This window comes from Epinephelus fuscoguttatus, linkage group LG8, assembly GCF_011397635.1.
Source record: "Epinephelus fuscoguttatus linkage group LG8, E.fuscoguttatus.final_Chr_v1".
NCBI classification, from domain to species: Eukaryota; Metazoa; Chordata; class Actinopteri; order Perciformes; family Serranidae; genus Epinephelus; species Epinephelus fuscoguttatus.
This window is the reverse complement of record NC_064759.1, coordinates 300,001-322,235: the sequence shown is the minus strand read 5'-3', so window position 1 is coordinate 322,235 and position 22,235 is coordinate 300,001. Positions and strand designations below refer to the sequence as shown.

General features: G+C 47.3%; 1 protein-coding gene across 2 annotated transcripts in view; it reads right to left on the bottom strand.

The window, feature by feature from the left end:
• The window catches only part of LOC125893421 (SREBF chaperone), an 86,791-nt gene that overhangs the window by 14,379 nt on the left and 50,177 nt on the right, over positions 1 to 22,235 (bottom strand). For both annotated transcript variants that reach the window (XM_049584086.1, XM_049584087.1), the window contains 10 exons: positions 21,441 to 21,546; positions 20,961 to 21,133; positions 20,376 to 20,502; positions 15,025 to 15,137; positions 13,698 to 13,792; positions 12,781 to 12,879; positions 12,398 to 12,610; positions 11,810 to 12,198; positions 10,950 to 11,099; positions 94 to 295 (listed from right to left, as the gene is read on the bottom strand). In XM_049584086.1, the coding sequence (XP_049440043.1) occupies positions 94 to 295; positions 10,950 to 11,099; positions 11,810 to 12,198; positions 12,398 to 12,610; positions 12,781 to 12,879; positions 13,698 to 13,792; positions 15,025 to 15,137; positions 20,376 to 20,502; positions 20,961 to 21,133; positions 21,441 to 21,546 (1,667 nt within the window). The remainder of the gene's footprint in view (positions 1 to 93; positions 296 to 10,949; positions 11,100 to 11,809; positions 12,199 to 12,397; positions 12,611 to 12,780; positions 12,880 to 13,697; positions 13,793 to 15,024; positions 15,138 to 20,375; positions 20,503 to 20,960; positions 21,134 to 21,440; positions 21,547 to 22,235) is intronic.

Sequence of the window (22,235 nt, the reverse complement as noted above, 5' to 3'; positions counted from 1 at the left end):
GCGTCCCGTCGTCCTGCTGTACGTCCATCATGTCTGCTACACATCAGATTAAATGATCTGTGTCTGTGTTCACGTGTACATGTTGTATCTCACCATACTGTGGCCCCTCAGCAGCAGCGGCGAGATCTCGCTGACGGGTGGCGAGTAGCCGTAGTCATCACAGGGCAGGTCCCCTCTGCGCCGGCGCCCATGAGTGACGCCATTCTGGCCATAGTTTCGTGGGCAGAGGACCCGGTAGAGACAGAAGAGGAGCAGAACCAGCAGGACACCTGCTGCCAGGCCCAGCGCTGCCACCCTGGATGGAGGGGCGGAGTCAAACACAGAACAGTGTTACTGGTCAACATGGGAGAATGGGACAGGTGGACAGGTGGACAGGTGGACAGATGGACAGGTGGACAGATGGACAGGGGGTCAGATGGACAGGGGGTCAGATGGACAGGGGGAAAGGTGGACAGGTGGACCCAAAAACCTAACGCCTCTGTGGATTACACTGTTAAACAAACAAACTGGACCCGTTTCAGAAAGATCAGTGTAACCCAGTTACTATGGCAACATACTCTGTGAAGCTAACCCGCTGAGTCACAGGTTTGCTTCATGTCAGCCTGAGGCTGAGCGTGTAGCAGGAAGTAGAAACATGGCGTGTCCTTTAGTGAATGAAGTGGTGGAGGTTGAGGCCCAGTGTATTCAGAGGCTGTTGTGTAAGGAGAAGGTGATTAGAGCCTGTTTGGATGTCTCCCTGGAGGAGTGTCTGTATGAAAGATACTGTTTGGATGTCTCTCTGGAGGAGTGTCTGTATGAAAGATACTGTTTGACCTCACACTCTGTCATTTATCTAACAATCTGTTCCACCCACATACAGTACAGGCCAAAAGTTTGGACACACCTTCTCATTCAATGCATTTTCTTTATTTTCATGACTATTTACATTGTAGATTCTCACTGAAGGCATCAAAACTATGAATGAACACATGTGGAGCTATGTACTTAACAAAAAAAGGTGAAATAACTGAAAACATGTTTTATATTCTAGTTTCTTCAAAATAGCCACCCTTTGCTCTGATTACTGCTTTGCACACTCTTGGCATTCTCTCCATGAGCTTCAAGAGGTAGTCACCTGAAATGGTTTCCACTTCACAGGTGTGCCTTATCAGGGTTAATTAGTGGAATTTCTTGCTTTATCAATGGGGTTGGGACCATCAGTTGTGTTGTGCAGAAGTCAGGTTAATACACAGCCGACAGCCCTATTGGACAACTGTTAAAATTCATATTATGGCAAGAACCAATCAGCTAACTAAAGAAAAACGAGTGGCCATCGTTACTTTAAGAAACGAAGGTCAGTCAGTCCGGAAAATTGCAAAAACTTTAAATGTGTCCCCAAGTGGAGTCGCAAAAACCATCAAGCGCTACAACGAAACTGGCACACATGAGGACCGACCCAGGAAAGGAAGACCAAGAGTCACCTCTGCTTCTGAGGATAAGTTCATCCGAGTCACCAGCCTCAGAAATCGCAAGTTAACAGCAGCTCAGATCAGAGACCAGATGAATGCCACACAGAGTTCTAGCAGCAGACCCATCTCTAGAACAACTGTTAAGAGGAGACTACGCGAATCAGGCCTTCATGGTCAAATAGCTGCTAGGAAACCACTGCTAAGGAGGCAACAAGCAGAAGAGATTTGTTTGGGCCAAGAAACACAAGGAATGGACATTAGACCAGTGGAAATCTGTGCTTTGGTCTGATGAGTCCAAATTTGAGATCTTTGGTTCCAACCGCCGTGTCTTTGTGAGGCGCAGAAAAGGTGAGCGGATGGATTCCACATGCCTGGTTCCCACTGTGAAGCATGGAGGAGGAGGTGTGATGGTGTGGGGGTGTTTTGCTGGTGACACTGTTGGGGATTTATTCAAAATTGAAGGCACACTGAACCAGCATGGCTACCACAGCATCCTGCAGCGACATGCCATCCCATCCGGTTTGCGTTTAGTTGGACGATCATTTATTTTTCAACAGGACAATGACCCCAAACACACCTCCAGGCTATGTAAGGGCTATTTGACCAAGAAGGAGAGTGATGGAGTGCTGCGGCAGATGACCTGGCCTCCACAGTCACCGGACCTGAACCCAATGGAGATGGTTTGGGGTGAGCTGGACCGCAGAGTGAAGGCAAAGGGGCCAACAAGTGCTAAACACCTCTGGGAACTCCTTCAAGACTGTTGGAAAACCATTTCAGGTGACTACCTCTTGAAGCTCATGGAGAGAATGCCAAGAGTGTGCAAAGCAGTAATCAGAGCAAAGGGTGGCTATTTTGAAGAAACTAGAATATAAAACATGTTTTCAGTTATTTCACCTTTTTTTGTTAAGTACATAACTCCACATGTGTTCATTCATAGTTTTGATGCCTTCAGTGAGAATCTACAATGTAAATAGTCATGAAAATAAAGAAAACGCATTGAATGAGAAGGTGTGTCCAAACTTTTGGCCTGTACTGTATGTCACATTTTACACATCATCATCATCATCAGAGACAGCGATTTGTCGGCCGTAAGAAAAGTGTCTCTGGCTCTGAAAAGACTTTTGACTGTTGTTGTGGTTTTCCCTGGACATAAATCAGAGCGGATCATCACAGACAAATTCCACAGAGCTGCAGACGCCATCACACCGGCTGCTGCTGATGTCATCAGGTGTTTGTTCTCTCAGGACGTGTCCTTCATCAAGGGGAAGACTCATGTCTCCTCTCATTCATTCATTCATTCATTCATTCATTCATTCATCAGTCAAAAGGACTGAGTGACAGGATGAGCAAAAGGACATAGTGACAGGATGAGTCACGGCTCCTCTATAGTTGCTTTGTGTTCCTGGTGATGAGGAAACATCCTGTCTTATCGTGTGTGTTGTAACCTGCTCTGAGTGTTGACCTTTGTCACACTGACCTTCTCACTGTGTGTCTCAGGGTCATCTAAACAACCCGTGAAGGTCACGACCTTGAGCCGCTGCAGCTGATATGCCTCCATATCTACTGTCCAAAGATCATCCTCAAACAACAACCCACTCTGACTCACTGGGTCCTGAACATTTTAATGACGTCTCAGCACTTAAAACACAAGGTGACACTTAACTCCACTGTCAATCAATCAATCAATCAATCAATCAATCAATCAATGTCAGCAGACCCAGATGAACCAGCTCCTGATGGACAACACTGAACTGAACCAACCACTCCTCTTCAATGGCTGTGCGAAGTTGCTGGATATTGGCAGGAACTGGAACACGCTGTCGTATACGCCAATCCAGAGCATCCCAAACATGCTCAATGGGTGACATGTCCGGTGAGTATGCTGGCCATGCAAGAACTGGGATGTTTTCAGCTTCCAGGAATTGTGTACAGATCCTTGCAACATGGGGCCGTGCATTATCATGCTGCAACATGAGGTGATGGTCGTGGATGAATGGCACAACAATGGGCCTCAGGATCTCGTCACGATATCTCTGTGCATTCAAAATGCCATCAATAAAATGCACCTGTGTTCGTTGTCCATAACATACGCCTGCCCATACCATAACCCCACCGCCACCATGGGCCATTCGATCCACAACACTGACATCAGCAAACTGCTCACCCACACGACGCCACACACGCTGTCTGCCATCTGCCCTGAACAGTGAAAACCGGGATTCATCCGTAAAGAGAAAACCTCTCCAACGTGCCAGACGCCATCGAATGTGAGCATTTGCCCACTCAAGTCGGTTACGACGACGACCTGCAGTCAGGTCGAGACCCCGATGAGGACGACGAGCATGCAGATGAGCTTCCCTGAGATGGTTTCTGACAGTTTGTGCAGAAATTCTTTGGTTATGCAAACCGATTGTTGCAGCAGCTGTCCGGGTGGCTGGTCTCAGACGATCTTGGAGGTGAACATGCTGGATGTGGAGGTCCTGGGCTGGTGTGGTTACACGTGGTCTGTGGTTGTGAGGCCGGTTGGATGTACTGCCAAATTGTCTGAAACGCCTTTGGAGACGGCTTATGGTAGAGAAATGAACATTCAATTCACGGGCAACAGCTCTGGTGGACATTCCTGCAGTCAGCATGCCAGTTGCACGCTCCCTCAAAACTTGCGACATCTGTGGCATTGTGCTGTGTGATAAAACTGCACATTTCAGAGTGGTGTTTTATTGTGGCCAGCCTAAGGCACACCTGTGCAATAATCATGCTGTCTAATCAGCATCTTGATATGCCACACCTGTGAGGTGGAATGGATTATCTCGGCAAAGGAGAAGTGCTCACTAACACAGATTGAGACAGATTTGTGAACAATATTTGTGAGAAATGGTCTTTTGTGTGTATAGAAAATGTTTTAGATCTTTGAGTTCAGCTCATGAAAAATGGGAGCAAGAATGAAAGTGTTGCGTTTATATTTTTGTTCAGTGTAGAATAACAATTCTATACCTTGACTTGTCACATATTTACACAAGTTAAATGCTAAGTTTGGACGGAGTCTTTGATCAACATTTTAGTGAGTGGAACACACTCACTTCGACCTGTTTTACATATTTGTGTAATATTGGTCACATCTGCACTGAGTGCTTTTTTTTTCCAAATAGGGGGTAGGCCACACCCCTCTGTCCCAATACCAAGGGGGGTCAGACATTGTTATAGTTCAGTTAAAATTTGCATCTCCACATTCCTGATTTTTTTTTTTTTTTTTTTAGCTCTAAGACTTGTGTGAAAATATCTGAGGAGAGAATCCTGAATATGTGCCATCATTAATTCTTCTCACTGCTTTAATTATCTGTTTAATATTTATTGTTTCTATATTCATGTTTTTTCATTTATTGTTTCTATATTCACGTTTTTATATTTGTGTTTTTATATTTATTGTTTTTATATTTGTTTTTTATATTTATTGTTTTATATAATCATTTTTCTATATTCATGTTTTTATATTGATTGTTTTTGTATTCATTGTTTTTATATTCATGTTTTTTATTTATTGTTTTTATATTTAGGTTTTTGACTACCTTTTTATGTTTAAGATTTTTATATTTATGTTTTCATATAGATGCTTTTTATATTAATTGTTTTTTATATTAATGTTTTTATATTTATGTTTTAACATTAATTGTTTTTATTTATTTTTATATCAATTCTTTTTATATGTATGGTTATTAAATTTATGTTGTTTATGGTCATGTCTATCGTCTGTAATGTATGCTGGTCTGTGTAGTTCCACATATCCCACTGTGTCCCAACAGATCCAACAGATTCAACAACTGATCCTCCTGATCCAACAGATCCACCTATTCCACATGATCCTCCGGATCCACCAGATCCAACAGATCCACCAGATCCACCAGATCCAACTGATCCTCCTGATCCAACAGATCCACCTATTCCACATGATCCTCCGGATCCACCAGATCCACCAGATCCAACTGATCCTCCTGATCCACCAGATCCACCTGATCCTCCTGATCCAACAGATCCAACAGATCCAACAGATCCACCTGATCCACCTGATCCACCTGGTCCACCTGATCCACCTGATCCAACTGATCCAACTGATCCACCAGATCCACCTGATCCACTTGATCCAACAGATCCAACAGATCCACCTGGTCCAACTGATCCAATCAATCAATTTTATTTATAAAGCCCAATATCACAAATCACAATTTGCCTCACAGGACTTCACAGCATACGACATCCCTCTGTCCTTAGGACCCTCACAGCTGATCCAACTGAAGCTGTTATAACAGAGCTGAGAATCACTGAGGTGTTGGTATAAATACAGTGACACTTGCACAGATGCTGATTTTTTTAATTGCTTTAACACATTTTGTTGCGACTTCGTCTGCAGCAGGACGAATCTGAGCATCTGTAGATTTGATCTGATTTATCACAGAAAGAAACTATCAATAAAGCAGAGACAACACACACGTCGGATCATCATCTTTAACTATAAATAAATTAATGACAGCAGAGACAACAGACAGGTCGGACCATCATCTGTAACTATAAATAAATTAATGGCGCCAAAGACAATAGACGGGTTGGAACACCGTCTGTAACTATTAATAAATTAATGACGGCAGAGACAACAGACGGGTCGGACCATCGTCTGTAACTATAAATAAATTAATGGCGCCAAAGACAATAGACGGGTTGGAACACCGTCTGTAACTATTAATAAATTAATGACGGCAGAGACAACAGATGGGTCGGACCATCGTCTGTAACTGTAAATAAATTAATGGCGCCAAAGACAATAGACGGGTTAGAACACCGTCTGTAACTATTAATAAATTAATGACGGCAGAGACAACAGACGGGTCGGACCATCGTCTGTAACTATAAATAAATTAATGACAGCAGAAACGACAGACAGGTTGGACCACCGTCTGTAACTATAAATATCTTTACAGCTGAAAGTAACAACACATGCTCTCTAAAACTGTGACATCCTGTTTTCTACCCGACTGTTGTTGTCAGCGTGACGTCACAGTGATGCATTCGATACACCGCTCCAAACATTTAACCCTCTGATCCACCTGCAGGCTGACCTCAAAGGTCAAGGGTCGTCAGTGTCTCACAGCAACACAAAGAACAATCTGTCACTGTTCTCAGCTCAGAGTCTGAAACCTGTGGAACATCTCTGTGACCGTATCACTCAGACCTCATCACACAGAGTTTTGCCGCCTTCCGCTTCCTGCTTGAGTCGGCGTCCTCCGTCACCTCGGCTCTTAATTTATAACTTTAAACCCGTTTTATGCCAAGTCTAATGAACTACTTTTAATGATTTAATTTGTTTAAAGTCTGTTCGTTTGGCTGGATGGCCGATCTCGTGCTTTGATCGGCGGATTTTGAGCTTTTTGGACACGGGTGACTGGTGACACAGCCGCATCCCAAACTTCATCAGAGTTTCGCTAACTTTTAGCAATAATCTAGTCTAGTTCTCTGCTCTACAACTGGATTAACTACAATGGTACTGCCTGCCTGACTGTGCATTCACACTGGACGCGAATTCGCGCGTCAAGATTACATACAAAGTCAATGCAAAGACGCGATTAGACGCGAATTCGCGCTGGGCGGCGCGATGGACGCGTTTAGCGCGACGCGATGGACGCGATAGACGCGAAATTCGCGTCCAACGCCTCATCGCTCGAGTTGAAAATATTGAACTTTTGAGGCGAATTCGCATGACTCTGTACCGCGAAAGCCAATCAGCATTGAGATTCTCCCGACGTCACTGGCGTGTGTCAACAACAATAAACTGCTACTCACCGGAGACAGATGGACAGGCGCTCCGCAGCTGAAATGGAGCGGCTGTAATTGGTGTCCTGCCGGGAGATCCTGGCGCCAACCCTCGCCAACAGGTCCTCAAACTGGGCCAGTCAGCCTGAAGTACCGCTGAAAGCGGCTATCATCCAGACGGAGTTCCTGGAGGAGGTGGTGAAACTCGCCGAGCTGGATGCGCTTCTGCAGGATAGGGTGAACCCAAAAACAACAGCGTTTGGCCCTCCGACGCTTCTGGGACTTCCAGAGGAGGTAAACAACAAAGCAGCGATGGTGGTTATCTTGCCATGGTCGTCAGTGACGTCTTGACGCCCCGACGTCCCGTTGTTGATGCCGAGATGAAGGAGAAACTTATCATTGCGGTGTGCGGTACCCGGAGCTATATGATACTACGTGTCTACTCTACAGAGACCGCAACAAAAAGGAGCAGGCTTGGGTGAAAGTTGCCGAGGAGACTGGTCGACTTGGTAAGTTCTGTAAATATGTGTGTTTAATTAGTTTGCAGAATGGTTGTACTATGAACGTTAGCACTAGCTTAGCTCCGGTTAGCTTAGCTCCGTCATTCCCGCTACTCGCGCGGATGACGCGAATGAACAAAATGGTCAGGCGTCGAAACTCGGGCGTTACGGGCGGCGCGTTACTCGCGTCACGCGCGTGCAATTCGCTTCACTCGCGTCCGGTGTGAACGCACAGTGAGAGTCAAAGTCCCCGTGAACACTTCGGCCACCCCAGAAGCCTTTTTACACCTTCTGTGCCATTTTCTGGACACCAGAGTGACTGCAGCTACATAGCGAAACTCACTGATTTCTCCTGGACACTAATTCACCTCTACGTGCCGGTAAGTCCCGCTTTCTACCGGACCCCAACCCACCCTGATCTGAGTCAACACACTTTTGGAGTCCCCGCGCGTAAGTTTGTAAGTTTTTAAGTTTTTACTGTGGCTCATACCAACTGCTTTAAAAAAAAAAAAAAAAAAAAAAACCCTTGAAAATGTAGCTTTCTGGAGAATATAATCACGTCATTACGCATTACACCGTTGCTGCCGGAGTTTGTTTTCTGCTTCCTTGGCTACCCCATCTGTCCCCCATGGCTCCACTCACCTCTCCACACCACTGTGACAGCTGTATCCACAAAACCCAGAAGATCGCGGAGCTGGAGCAGCGCATTTCAAACCTCTACTGGATTAGGGATGAAGAGGCGCGGCTTGACTCCGTTGTCGCTCAGCAGATCCCAGCCCCACTGGCTTGGCCCCAGCTGAGCGGTCAGCCTCGGCTCCTCAGCTCCGAGCTGATGATCCAGCTGCCACAGCGACATCCAGACCGGCCTCCTCAGCTACAGCCCCACGTCCTCTGGCGGAGGACCCGTGGCTGCTGCTGGGGGCCAAGCCTAAATGGGCAAGCAGCAGTGCAACTTTAGCTACTTTCACCTTCAGTCCAAATCCGAGGTTCAGAACTAACAACTCCACTCCCAACCAAGAGCCATGGTCCACAGTACATGGAAAAAAGCGAGCGAGGTCCAGCCCGATACATGCTCCACCTTGTGAGCTCTAACTGGAGAACAGATATAACATCTTGAGTGTTGAGGAATTCCCTGTTGAAGAATTCCCTCTGCTGCAAACTGTCCATTCCCCTCCTGTTTGCCCTTCGACTGATTCACTGCCAGCAGTCCAGGGGGTTGTGGGGTCTGTTTCGGGACCCCCATTCAAGTCTGCGACCTCCTCCTCCAGGCGCAGGATCGTGAAGGAGGCTGCTCTCAGGGCGAGACGCTCCGGCGGTCTTCCATGCCGTGAAGGATTGTGTAAGCCCCCAGCCACCGCTGAGGCTGTGACCTCTCCGCACACTCCGCAAACAGTCCCCACAGAGCAGCGGCGCTCGCTCCCTCGTCCTCGGCCATTTTTCCCCCCAGCCACCGCCATAGTGGGTGACTCCATAACCAGGAACATTCGCTTTTTTAATTCCACCACCCACTGTTTTCCAGGAGCCACTGTCACAAAAATCAGAGATAAACTCCCAGACCTACTGCAATCATTTCCACACTCCATTAAACGTCTGATCTTGCACATCGGAACCAACGACGTGGTCCGGGGTCAGTCTGAGCTGCTAAAGAGCGATTTTAGCAGTCTGTTTTCTGCAAGCGTGGCCCTCATAAATCAGAGTTTGCCCCCCTTTCTTGTGGGGTGCCCCAAGGTTCAGTGCTTGGGCCTATCCTCTTTACGCTATACATGCTCCCTCTCAGAGATGTCATCAGCAATTTTGAAGGTATCTCATACCATATGTATGCAGATGACCTCCAGTTATATTTTTCTTTTAACCCTGATAGGACCGATGGAACTAACTCACTGTACGATTGTATGAATGTAATTAAGGACCGGATGTCTTCTAACTCCCTTCAGTTGAATGCAGCTAAAACTGAGATTTTAATTATTGCACCTGATGCCTCAGCATCTACAGTGGCCAGCTGCTTAGGGTCCCTCAGTGCAAATGTGCGCCTCAAGTTGAGAAACCTTGGGGTCACATTTGATCAGGCCATGCTCTTTGATGACCATATCAAAACTGTCACTCGCTCCTGCTTTTTCCACCTCAAAAACATTTCCAAACTCAGATCCATGTGAACTTATTCCGAGCTAGAAATGATCATCCATGCTTTTATTTCCTCACGTCTGGATTACTGTAATTCTCTTTTCACCTGTCTAAATAAAACTTCATTAGACCGCCTCCAGCTGGTCCAGAACGCTGCCACCAGGCTTCTGTCCATAAGTTCACTCACATCACTCCAGTCCTGGCATCCCTGCACTGGCTCCCTGTTAATTTCAGGATCCAGCACAAGATTCTAACCATCACTTACAGAGCCCTCCATGGTCAAGCACCTGCATACTTGACGGATCTGGTGTCCTTTCACTGTCCTGTCAGGTCTCTGCGGTCCGCTGAAGGCCACCTACTTACTGTCCCTCACACAAGATTAAAGACCAAAGGTGATAGAGCCTTTAAGGCTGCTGCACCGAAATGGTGGAATGCACTACCTCATGAGCTGAGAGCGGCCTCTTCCGTGGACATTTTTAAAAAGCAGTTAAAAACACATCTGTTTAGGCTTGCGTTCCATTAATTGTCCATTGTATCATCTCTGTATTTCGCTGCAATTTACTTTTTGTTTTTTTGTATTTCGCATTGTTTCTGTTATTGTATTTTTTTTGTATTTTATCTTGTGAAGCACATTGTGAGTCCTCTCTGTGAGAAGTGCTATATAAATAAATTTACTTACTTACCTCCACCCTCAGATCTCCACCCTCAGACCTCCACACTCAGATCTACTTCACTGCTCCACCTCCACGTAAACACACTTAAACTAAATATTTCAGTGTTAAGTTCAACCACAGCCCGGTGGAGACACCAGAGGTCCAGAGAGACGTCTCCTTGCTGAGGACACAGCTCAGGACACTGCTGAGGACACACTGACGAATATCAAGTCCTCTGCTGGAGGACGACATGAACACGTCACCAGCAGGTTAAAGACAAATGTCTAAGGGGCTGAAAAGTTTTCATGACACTGTGTGACATCACTTTATGTGACTGTCACAGATAACTAATGATGACACATGTCAGTATGGTCTTTATCTCAGACAAACAAATTCACTTCCTGTCCTGAGGGATGCGTGTGGATACTGACTTGTAGAGTGTGAGGTCCGTCTGGAGGTCTGCAGAGACTTTGGGGATGGATGGCGGCGGGTGTCTGGTGTCCTGAGGGTGACGCGTCTCAATGGCCTCCTGAGGACTCAGGTGAACGGTGACGGGAATGACGGGCAGGATGCTGATGTACCTGAAACAAGATGACAGTCATCATGTTCACAGACGTTACAAACACTTGACAACGTGACCACAGATCAGCAGGAACATTATATTTTTTTTCACTGGACTTAAGACGTTTCCTGTCACTGCAGGTCATTCTTGAGGTTTGTGTTTGTTTTTCTGATCACTAATAAATACAAAAGGGGGGCGTGGCTTGACCATTGATTGATTGGGTTGGGCAGGTGGGTGGAGCTTTGGTGTCAAGGTCCCACCCACACACCTGCACAGGCTAAGTGATGTCACCAGGGCAGGATGGCGGCGACCATACAGGGATATTCTACAGTGGGAGGAAGTGGAGATGCGTCGGGTACGTCTTTATCTAAAGCCTGTTTTAATGGTTAACTGTTACACAGTCAACCAGAATAATTCAACCAGCTCTGTGTGTTGGCTCATTTTTCTGCTCCCCAGTTCATCACACTGTGAACCGCTGATGGGAGCTAACACTTGCTAACAGTGTTTTTATTTATTTATAAATAAGCTGTTAGTCAGTGGTTAGTTAGAGATTAATTAGTGGTTAGTTAGAGGTTAATTAGTGGTTAGTTAGAGACTAATTAGTGGTTAGATAGTGGTTAGTTAGAGGCTAGTTAGTGGTTAGATAGTGGTTAGTTAGAGATTAATCTAACATCAACCTTGAGTCAGCGGCGTGATGACCTCGGACAGACGGACTCAGGTTCAGCTCACCTTTTGGCTAACGTGATGTTGTAGTAACTGAAGAGTGACGGCCAGTGTCTGAAGGACAGCCTCCTCCAGCCCTCCTCATCCTCGGCTCCCCAGGTAATTTGAGGCACCGCGGGGGGTGGGGCCTGGGGGAGGGGCCCTGCCCTGGCAGCGCTGTGGTGGCCCTGTGATTGGTTCTCAGGTAAGGGGGTCGGATCCGGTGCAGGGTGGATGCTGAGGGTGCTGGTAGGATCGCCTCCACGGAAGACGGGGGCCACGCCCAGGTGAGGAGCCAGGCCGCCTCCCCCAGGATCTCCCAGAGGGCTTTGCTCAGACACCTGTGCTGCCAGGTAGGTGCGTATTCCTGCAGGGTCCGTGTAGACCAGGATGCCGATCCAGATCACTGTGCCAACCTGAAACACGCAAGTCGTCAGAGGATGAAGAACAGTGTGTTCCTTTATGTTCATATTTACATTCATCTCATCACACATGACATCACACTGTTACATCATCAGGTGTCGCTCATCACTCCTCCACCTGCTGTCACAACAAACACACACACACTGTACAGGATACACACTATACACACAGAGTGAGGTCACGGCATCTCACCATGATGATGCGCTGAGCGAGGCGTGTGCGTGCCAGGAAGTAGACGACACGCAGCCTCTTGGGGAGCCTCAGGTTCCTGAAGGTGGGGGTCTGCAGGGTAATGGTGTGGGGGGAGGGCCGCGGGGGAGGGGGCACCTCACGTGGACGCAGCGGACCAGGCTTGGGCGGTGGAAGTCCTGCTTCAGCTGGCAGGCGGCGGTTCAAATCAGCCAGCTGAGAGAGAGTGAACAGAAAGGTTTTGACGCAAGGGTTGGGGGGTAAAAAAAATGAGCTGATGACTAAAATGATTGACAGTTTTATTAACCACATATGTTACATCTAACATCTGCTCTTTATCTGAGCTGTGTGTGTGTGTGTGTGTGTGTGTGTGTGTGTGTGCTCACCTCCATCCGTCTGATGTCAATCGACAGAACTGTGGTGAAGAAGAACATCTGCAGGAAGAAGTCAGAGACCAGACCGACCACGGCGAACAGGCAGAACTCCTGTTAGACACACACAGCACGGGTTAGCATCATGCTAAATCTGTAAGCACCTGTTCCTGCTAACATGCTAAATCTGCCAGCATCTGTCCCTGCTAACATACTACACATGTTAGCATCTCTGACTGCAGTATAATAACAGTGTGCAAACTGCTAACATGCTACATAGGTTAGTATCTCTGTCTACAGTATAATCAGTGTGCTAACTGCTAACATGCTACACAGGTTAGCATCACTGACTGCAGTATAATAACTGTGCAAACTGCTAACATGCTACATAGGTTAGCATCTCTGACTGACATATAATAACAGTGCTAACTGCTGACATGCTACATAGGTTAGCATCTCTGACTGCAGTATAATAACTGTGCTAACTGCTAACATGCTACACAGGTTAGCATCTCTGACTGACATATAATAACAGTGCTAACTGCTAACATGCTACAGTTTGTTATGAGGAGAAACGTCAGTTTTTTGGACAGAATATGTTGACAGACGGACGATCATCATGTTGATAAACACACAATGTCAAAATCAGAATCAGAATAAACTTTATTGTTCTCAAGGAGGAAATTTGTGTTGGACATTCAGTGTCTGGTGGCTGTAAACACGTTAAATCACAAACATACGATTTACATACGTCCATGAACATCAATAGACTACAAATTACTGTGGTGTCTGGAATAACCATCAGATTGCACTGAACGTTCACAAATAATATTGCACACAGATGTCTCAGTGATGAGCACATGATGTATGAACACATGAAGTTCGATGTATGACCACATGATGTATGAACACATGAAGTCTGGGTGTGTTACCTGGATAGCAGGGACCAGGGTGAAGTATCCGATGAGGATGATGCAGAGTTCGGTGGCCATGTTCTTCATGATGGACCAGCTCTCATTACTGAGACCTGCAGGACAAACACAACATTAACGGTTGAATGACACACACCATCAGATTTATAACTGTACAGAAGAGACACTGTGTGCTCTGTGTGTCCTCTGTGAGTCCTCTGTGTGTCCTCTGTGAGTCCTCTGTGAGTGCTCTGTGTGTCCTCTGTGTGTCCTCTGTGAGTGCTCTGTGTGTCCTCTGTGTGTCCTCTGTGAGTGCTCTGTGTGTCCTCTGTGTGTCCTCTGTGAGTGCTCTGTGTGTCCTCTGTGAGTCCTCTGTGAGTGCTCTGTGTGTCCTCTGTGAGTGCTCTGTGTGTCCTCTGTGTGTCCTCTGTGAGTGCTCTGTGAGTCCTCTGTGTGTCCTCTGTGAGTGCTCTGTGTGTCCTCTGTGAGTCCTCTGTGAGTGCTCTGTGTGTCCTCTGTGTGTCCTCTGTGAGTGCTCTGTGTGTCCTCTGTGAGTCCTCTGTGTGCTCTATGTGTCCTCTCTGTGTGTGCTCAGTGTGTCCTCTCTGTGTGTGCTCAGTGTGTCCTCTCTGTGTGTGCTCAGTGTGTCCTCTGTGTGTGCTCTGTGTGTCCTCTGTGTGTGCTCAGTGTGTCCTCTGTGTGTGTGCTCAGTGTGTCCTCTCTGTGTGTGCTCAGTGTGTCCTCTGTGTGTGCTCTGTGTGTCCTCTGTGTGTGCTCTATGTGTCCTCTGTGTGTGTGCTCTGTGTGTTCTCTGTGTGTGCTCTGTGTCCTCTGTGTGTCCTCCGTGTGCTCTGTGAGTCCTCTGTGAGTCCTCTGTGTGTCCTCTGTGAGTCCTCTGTGTGTGCTCACTGTGTCCTGTGTGTGCTCTGTGTGTCCTCTGTGTGTGCTCTGTGAGTCCTCTGTGTGTCCTCTGTGTGTGCTCTGTGAGTCCTCTGTGTGTGCTCTGTGTGTGCTCTGTGTGTGCTCAGTGTGTGTTCAGTGTGTGCTCTGTGAGTCCTCTGTGTGTGTTCAGTGTGTCCTCTGTGTGTGTTCAGTGTGTGCTCTGTGAGTCCTCTGTGTGTGCTCAGTGTGTGCTCTGTGTGTCCTCTGTGTGTGCTCAGTGTGTTCTCTAAAGTGTGTTCTGTGTGTGCTATGTGTGTGCTCTGTGAGTCCTCTGTGTGTGCTCTGTGTGTGCTATGTGTCCTCTGTGTGTGCTCTGTGAGTCCTCTGTGTGTGCTCTGTGTGTGCTATGTGTCCTCTGTGTGTCCTCCATGTGTCCTCTGTTTGTGCTCTGTGTGTGTCCTCTCACCCTGAGCGATGCGTAGTTTGACCTCCAGGTCAACGGGTGTGGACACCACAGACTTGGTGAGGACCAGGACGTTCTCCAGACCAATGACCACCACCAGGTACGGAAAGATCTCCCTGCAGACAGACAGATGGACGGACAGAGAGACAGACATTAGGAAGTGAGCTGAGACTGAGGGGACATGCTGGACCTGATGATGAGACATGTCTCCATAGACACGAGACAGTCTGGACTCCTGATCAGAGACGGTCTCAGGTGAGGACGAGTCTCTGACTGAAATCTGATGTGTCTACATAAGAGCTGATTACACGACCCATCAGGTGACCTATCAGGTGACACATCAGGTGACCCATCAGGTGACCCATCAGGTGACACATCAGGTGACACATCAGGTGACCCATCAGGCGACCCATCAGGTGACACATCAGGTGACACATCATCAGGTGACCCATCAGGTGACACATCAGGTGACCCATCAGGTGACCCATCAGGTGACACATCAGGTGACCCATCAGGTGACCTATAAGGTGACCCATCAGGTGACACATCAGGCGACCCAACAGGTGACACATCAGGTGACCTATCAGGTGACCCAACAGGTGACACATCAGGTGACCCATCAGGTGACCCAACAGGTGACACATCAGGTGACACATCAGGTGACCCAACAGGTGACACATCAGGTGACCTATCAGGTGACCCATCAGGTGACCCATCAGGTGACCCAACAGGTGACATCAGGTGACACATCAGGTGACCCATCAGGCGACACATCAGGTGACCCAACAGGTGACCCATCAGGTGACCTATCAGGTGACACATCAGGTGACACATCAGGCGACCCAACAGGTGACACATCAGGTGACCTATCAGGTGACCCATCAGGTGACACATCAGGTGACCCAACAGGTGACACATCAGGTGACCCAACAGGTGACACATCAGGTGACACATCAGGCGACCCAACAGGTGACACATCAGGTGACACATCAGGCGACCCAACAGGTGACACATCAGGTTACCCAACAGGTGACACATCAGGTGACCCAACAGGTGACCCAACAGGTGACACATCAGGTGACCCAACAGGTGACTCATCAGGCAACCCAACAGGTGACCCATCAGGGGTAGAGCTTAGATTCTCTGCCCGAGCCCGCAGGCCCAAGCCGGGTCGGGCCGGGACCTCATCAGAGGTTGGGACAGTCAGGACAGTGAAGACATTCATCACGTCAGACTCACAGAGATGTGACGTCAGAGCTGTGTCCTGAGTCACTGAATATGACATGACGTGTCCCCGCTGGCGTCCAGCTGTCAGAGCCTCACCGTCCTCTTCCTCACCTGATGTGATGTCATCATATCTGCTGATAGGCTGAGGGACGTTAACAAGGCCGAAATCAGCCAATTACGTGCTGCGTCCTCATGAGGAACATGAAATGACCTTTACAGATTTCCACCACACGTTTACAGACCGTTGTTAACTCACTTCCTGTCTCTCTGAACTCTGAACTAAAGGTTACATCATTTCCTCCAAACTTCCTCAGACCTGTCCCCGTCCCTCAGGCCAGTTTGTTTGCTACTCCCTCAACACACACCAGGAACCGGAAGTCAGGCGCTACTGCTCTCTGGCATCCTCCATCACTTTGGCGCCGTTAAGTGTCACTTTCTGCAGAACCTAAATCTTTGCCTGATCTGTGACTACACACCGCCGCAGACTCCTTTTGGAGTCTTCGCGTGTAAGGTTCCATTTGTGGCTCAAAAGAACTGCTAAAAACTAGAGAAAGAAGCCTCCTGACTAATACAACAAGCTTACTACGTCACCACACATTACTCCATTACATCCAGGCTGGCTTCCTCAGTTCCAGCTCCAGTGGACTTCCCTGCCGAGCCCGCAGCCACAGTTGTCTCCCCGCCACACTCTTCACTGGCACTCCCCATGGAGCAACGAAGCTCGCCTCCCCCTCCTGGTCCATTTTTTCCCCCCAGCTACTACCATAGTGGGGGACTCCACACTGAGAAATATCCGCTTTTTTAACGCCACCACTTATGTTTTCCAGGAGCCACTGTCTCAAAAATCATAGACAAACTCCCAAATTTACTCGAATCTTTTCCAGACTCCATCAAATGCGTCATTTTGCACATACGAATGATGTTGTCCGGTGTCAGTCTGAACTGCTGAAGAAGGACTTTAACAGTCCGTTCACCACTCTGAAAGACTGGGGGAAGTCAATCTTCATTAGTGGGCCTCTTCCCACAGCAAACTCCTCTCCCTCCATTCTTGGATCCGGAACGCCTGCAGTACCCTTGATTTTAATTTTGTCGACAACTTTAACTTATTTTGTAATCGTCCCTCTTTCTATCGGCAGGACGGACTGCACCTGAGTAAATTAGGTAGCCGCATGCTTGCAGTCAACATACAGTACACTGTACACGGCATGGCGCACACACACACACGCGTAACTGTTTACATGCTACACCCCCTCCTCAGCGCTTTCTTCTTCTTCTTAAACTACGATGCCCTCTGTGAGCTCTGTGAGTACTGCCTCCCGGAACCACCCCCCCTACAGGCGCCAACTGCAACTGCCACTAATGTCTACAGATAGCTCCAAGTGCAATAGCACTGTTCCTGGGTTGTATCTAAGTCATCCTACAAAACCCGGCCCTTCTCATACTGCCTCCACAAATTACGTCTTCTGTTCCACAAACATTCCTGTTTTAATTACCGATAGACCGTATCCAGTGAAGCCTCACAATATTCCCAGATGCTATCAGAACTTATTCCCTCTTAATTGCACTGCTACTCTTGACATGCACACATGCATCTGTTTCGCATTATTGAACGCCTGATCAATAGCCAATAAATCATTTATTTTGAATGATTTCTTTGTTGTCAAGGGTTTGGACTGCCTGCTGATAACAGAGACCTGGCAGAAAGAGCAGGAATCTGTTTCAGTGATTGAACTTTGTCCTCCAAACTGCTCTTTCTCCTGTGCCCCGCGGGCCTCGGGACGTGGTGGGGAGCTAGTCCACAGAGACTGTTTTACTACCTGCAAGTTGAGCACTGGATCTTTTTCGACGTTTGAAGTTTTGATGACCAAAATTGGTCGCTCCAACCGATTTTATTGTTGTGTAATTTATCGCCCCCCCAGACATAAATGGTGCTTTTCTGTCTGATTTTAGTGAGTTTTTATAATCTATCATTCATTATGAAAGAATCCTCCTGGTTGATGACTTTAACATAAATGTAAATGATAACATTAACAGCTTCGCTGCAAAGTTTCTAAATATCACAGAGTCATTTAACCTGAAACAGCATATATCTGGTCCCACACACATTAAGGGTAACACTCTGGATCTGGTTTTCACTTTTGGTTTGAATGTCACGGATGTCAGTACTGAAGATTTGCTTGTAACTGACCACAAAAGTGTTCTATTCAATCTATGACTTGATGCTGATGTTTCACCAGGGAAGCAAGCAAAAAGTTCATGCATCCTTAACAGTCTCTTGGCGGGAAAATTTTCTGATGCTTTTGACTGCCGTGCAGGCCAAGCTTATTCACCTCATGTGGACGTAGAGTGTCTCGTGCATGCTTTCAACTCCCACTGCTCTACAATTTTAGATGAAATAGCCCTCACAGTTACCCGTACCATCAGACCTGTTAACTCCTCTCCTTGGGTAAATAACCAGATCCACAGCCACAAACGCAAATGTTAAAAAATAGAATGGCTTTGGAAAACAACCAAACTCCAGGTCCACCGTCTCGATCTCAAACATCTGTTAACAGAGCTCAATGCGCTGATTAAAAACGCAAGGGCTGCTTGTTTTGCTAACCTGATCACATCCAGCAGGCGAAACCCCAGAGTCTTATTCCAGACTATTAATAACATTATCAGTCCTCCACTCCCCTCAGTCTCTGTTTCCTCCAATCAGGATTGTAATAATTTTTTGTCTTTTTTGTGAATAAGGTTGTTGCTGTTAGGGCTAGTATCACCCCCTCCAATGCCTCCCCTCCAACCTGTCCACCCAGGCAGGTTTCTCTAAGCAGTTTCCCCTCTATCACTCTGCAGGACATTGCTGAGCTAGTGAGCAGGTTGAAGTGCTTTAAAGTGGTTCGCCTCCTACCTCAGTGAGAGAAGCTTCTCAGTGGCTGTTACCCCTTTTGTGTCTGTCCCCTTGGCCGCATCATCAGTAATTTCAAAGACGTTTCCTATCATTGTTATGCAGATGACATCCAACTATACCTGTCATTTAAACCAGATAACTGATGAAATCAGCTCACTCCATTAATGTCTGCTATCAAGATCTGGATGGTCAACAACTTCCTCCAACTAAACGCAGACAAGACTGAGGTTCTTATTACTGCGGATGACTCTATGGTCTCTACGGTGGTCAACCACATGAGGTCACTGGCACCTAACATCAGATCTGACCTCAGGAACCTTGGAGTAATTTTTGACCAAAACATGTTGTTTGAAAAACATGTTAATTCTCTGTCCCGCTCATGCTTCTTCCACCTCAGAAACCTTGTAAAACTCAGGTCCATCGTCTCACACTCAGAACTGGAAATGGCCATCCATGTATTTATTTCATCCTGGCTTGACTACTGCAATCCACTATTCACCTGCCTCGGTAAAACATCTCTGGACCGTTTACAACTCGTCCAAAATGCCGCTGCCAGGTTGCTCACTCGGTCACATAAGTCTTGCCATATCACCCCCATCCTGGCGTCCCTGCACTGGCTTCCTGTTCACTTTAAATTCCAAAGTAACAGTAACTCCACAAAGTAGCCCCCACTTACACCTGCGAGCTCCTCAACCCTTACATCTCCAACCGGTCACTGAGGTCTTCTAACCAGGGGCTCCTGGCTGTGCCTCGGACAAGGGTGAAAACTCGAGGTGACCGAGCTTTTCAATCCGTGGCCCCAAAGCTTTGGGACTCCTTGCCCTTGGACCTGAGATACTTAGCCTCTGTCCATATTTTTAAGATGCAATTGAAGACACACCTTTTTAGGCAGGCGTTTGGACAATAGATTGTTGTTTAGGTTGCACTGTATCTTTTGCTGTTTGTACTTGCTGTGTTTTCTATTAACTGTTTGTATATTTATTGTGAAGCAATTTGTGACTTATAGCTGTGAAAGGTGCTGTATAAATAAAGATTTACTTACTTACTGTCCTTCAGACATCTCTCAGCCATGTCCCCGTCCCTCAGTCCTGTCCCTGTCCCTCAGCCCTGTCCCCGTCCCTCAGACGTCCCTCAGCCCTGTCCCCGTCCCTCAGACCTGTCCCCGTCTCTCAGCCCTGTTCTAAGAGTCCTGCTAACAAACCAAACCAGACTAAGGTCTGACAAGCGTCCGTACCCTCCGTTGAGCGTCGGTGTGAGTCCAAACAGCGTGCAGAGTCCCACAGACATGAGCAGAGAGCTGAGGACGGTGACCACAGCGGCCAGAGCCAGACCCCACTTTGACTTCACCATGTCGATCTTCCCTGCAGGAGGAAGAGGAGGAGAGTCACATGATGAAGACTTCAGTCAGTTCATTAAATATATCAGCTGTTAACATAAACAGTAAACATCATCATGAGTGTGTGTGTGTGTGTGTGTGTGTCTGTGTGATATACTGAGGGTGTCATCAATCAATCAATTTTATTGATAAAGCCCAATATCACAAATCACAATTTGCCTCACAGGGCTTTACAGCATACAACATCTCTCTGTCCTTAGGACCCTCACAGCTGATCAGGAAAAACTCCCCAAAAAACCCTTTAACGGGGAAAAATGGTAGAAACCTCAGGAAGAGCAACTGAGGAGGGATCCCTCTTCCAGGACGGACAGACGTGCAATAGATGTCGTACAGAACAGATCAGCAGGTGTCACAGATTGATGTGTGTGTGATCACAGACAGACAGAGCAAGACAGACAGACAGACAGACAGAGCAGGACTGACGTGTGGAGAAGTAGATGTAGGCAAACAGGATGATGTAGGTGGTGACCAGAGGGATGAGCTCAGCGATGCCGATCTCCTCTTTGAAGTGGACATGAACCATGTGATCGTCTCTCAGGCTGCAGTTAGATGATGGGTGGAGCTGCTTCAGACGAGACCGCAGGCTGCTCAGGAAGCTGAGGGGGAGGAGACACATCTTCATCACCATCATCATCATCATCACCACCATCACCACCATCATGACAGCTGATTTATAACGTGTCACACAGTGAATAAACATGGTGACAGCTTCTTTTATATGATGTCACAGTGACATCAGCCCTGAACACACACATACATACATACACACACACACACACACACACACACACACACGCTGAGGACTAAATATTCTCTTCACGTTAAAAATGACGACAAAAGTCAAAATAAATCATATTCAGATGAACATGCACTTTTTTAATTTCCTGTGCAGGTGTGACTCACCTGGCGTCATATCTGGACAGCACCACCGTTATGGTGTAGGTCACCACCCTCTTCCTGTTGTAGTGACTGACTCCAGTGTATTTCCCTGGGACTCCAAACAGCAGGTCTGAAACACACACAAACACATACATTAATACATCATTGTGACGGACAAACAGGAAGTCAATCATCAACGTCAGCGTGCCAGTGGGTGGAGTTTCTTCAGTCCGACAGATGGCGCTGACCTCCAGCCGCCGCTCAGTGACGGCGACACGTTCAAACCTTTATTTATAATCTGACATTAATCAGTCACAGGAAGTCACAGCAGGCGGCACGGTGGAGCAGTGGTTAGCACTGTCACTGTTGAACCCCAAGGTGGGGGAGCCTCTCTGAGTTAGCATGTTCTCCCCATGTCACCGGGCTTATTAAAGCCACACCTCCTCTCCTTCTCTCCCAGAATCCTCTGCTCTGTCCCCTGGTTGGACGGAGCTGTCCTGTTAAAAACTGATGTAGGTCGTTCAGGTTATTTTCACTGTCTGTACGATGGTTAACAGAATGTTAGTTCAGCTGGTGTCCATGTCCCCCATCTTCTCCATGTCCCCCATCTCCTTTCTTTCCTCCATCTTCTCCACGTCCCTCGTCTTCTCCCTAAACTTCATCTTCTCCATGTCCCCCATCTTCTCCATGTCCTCCATCTTCTTCACGTCCCCATCTTCTCCCTGTCTTCCATCTTCTCCCTGTCCCCCATCTTCTCCATGTCCTCCATCTTCTTTAGGTCCACCATCTTATTAGTGTACTCCATCTTCTCCACGTCCT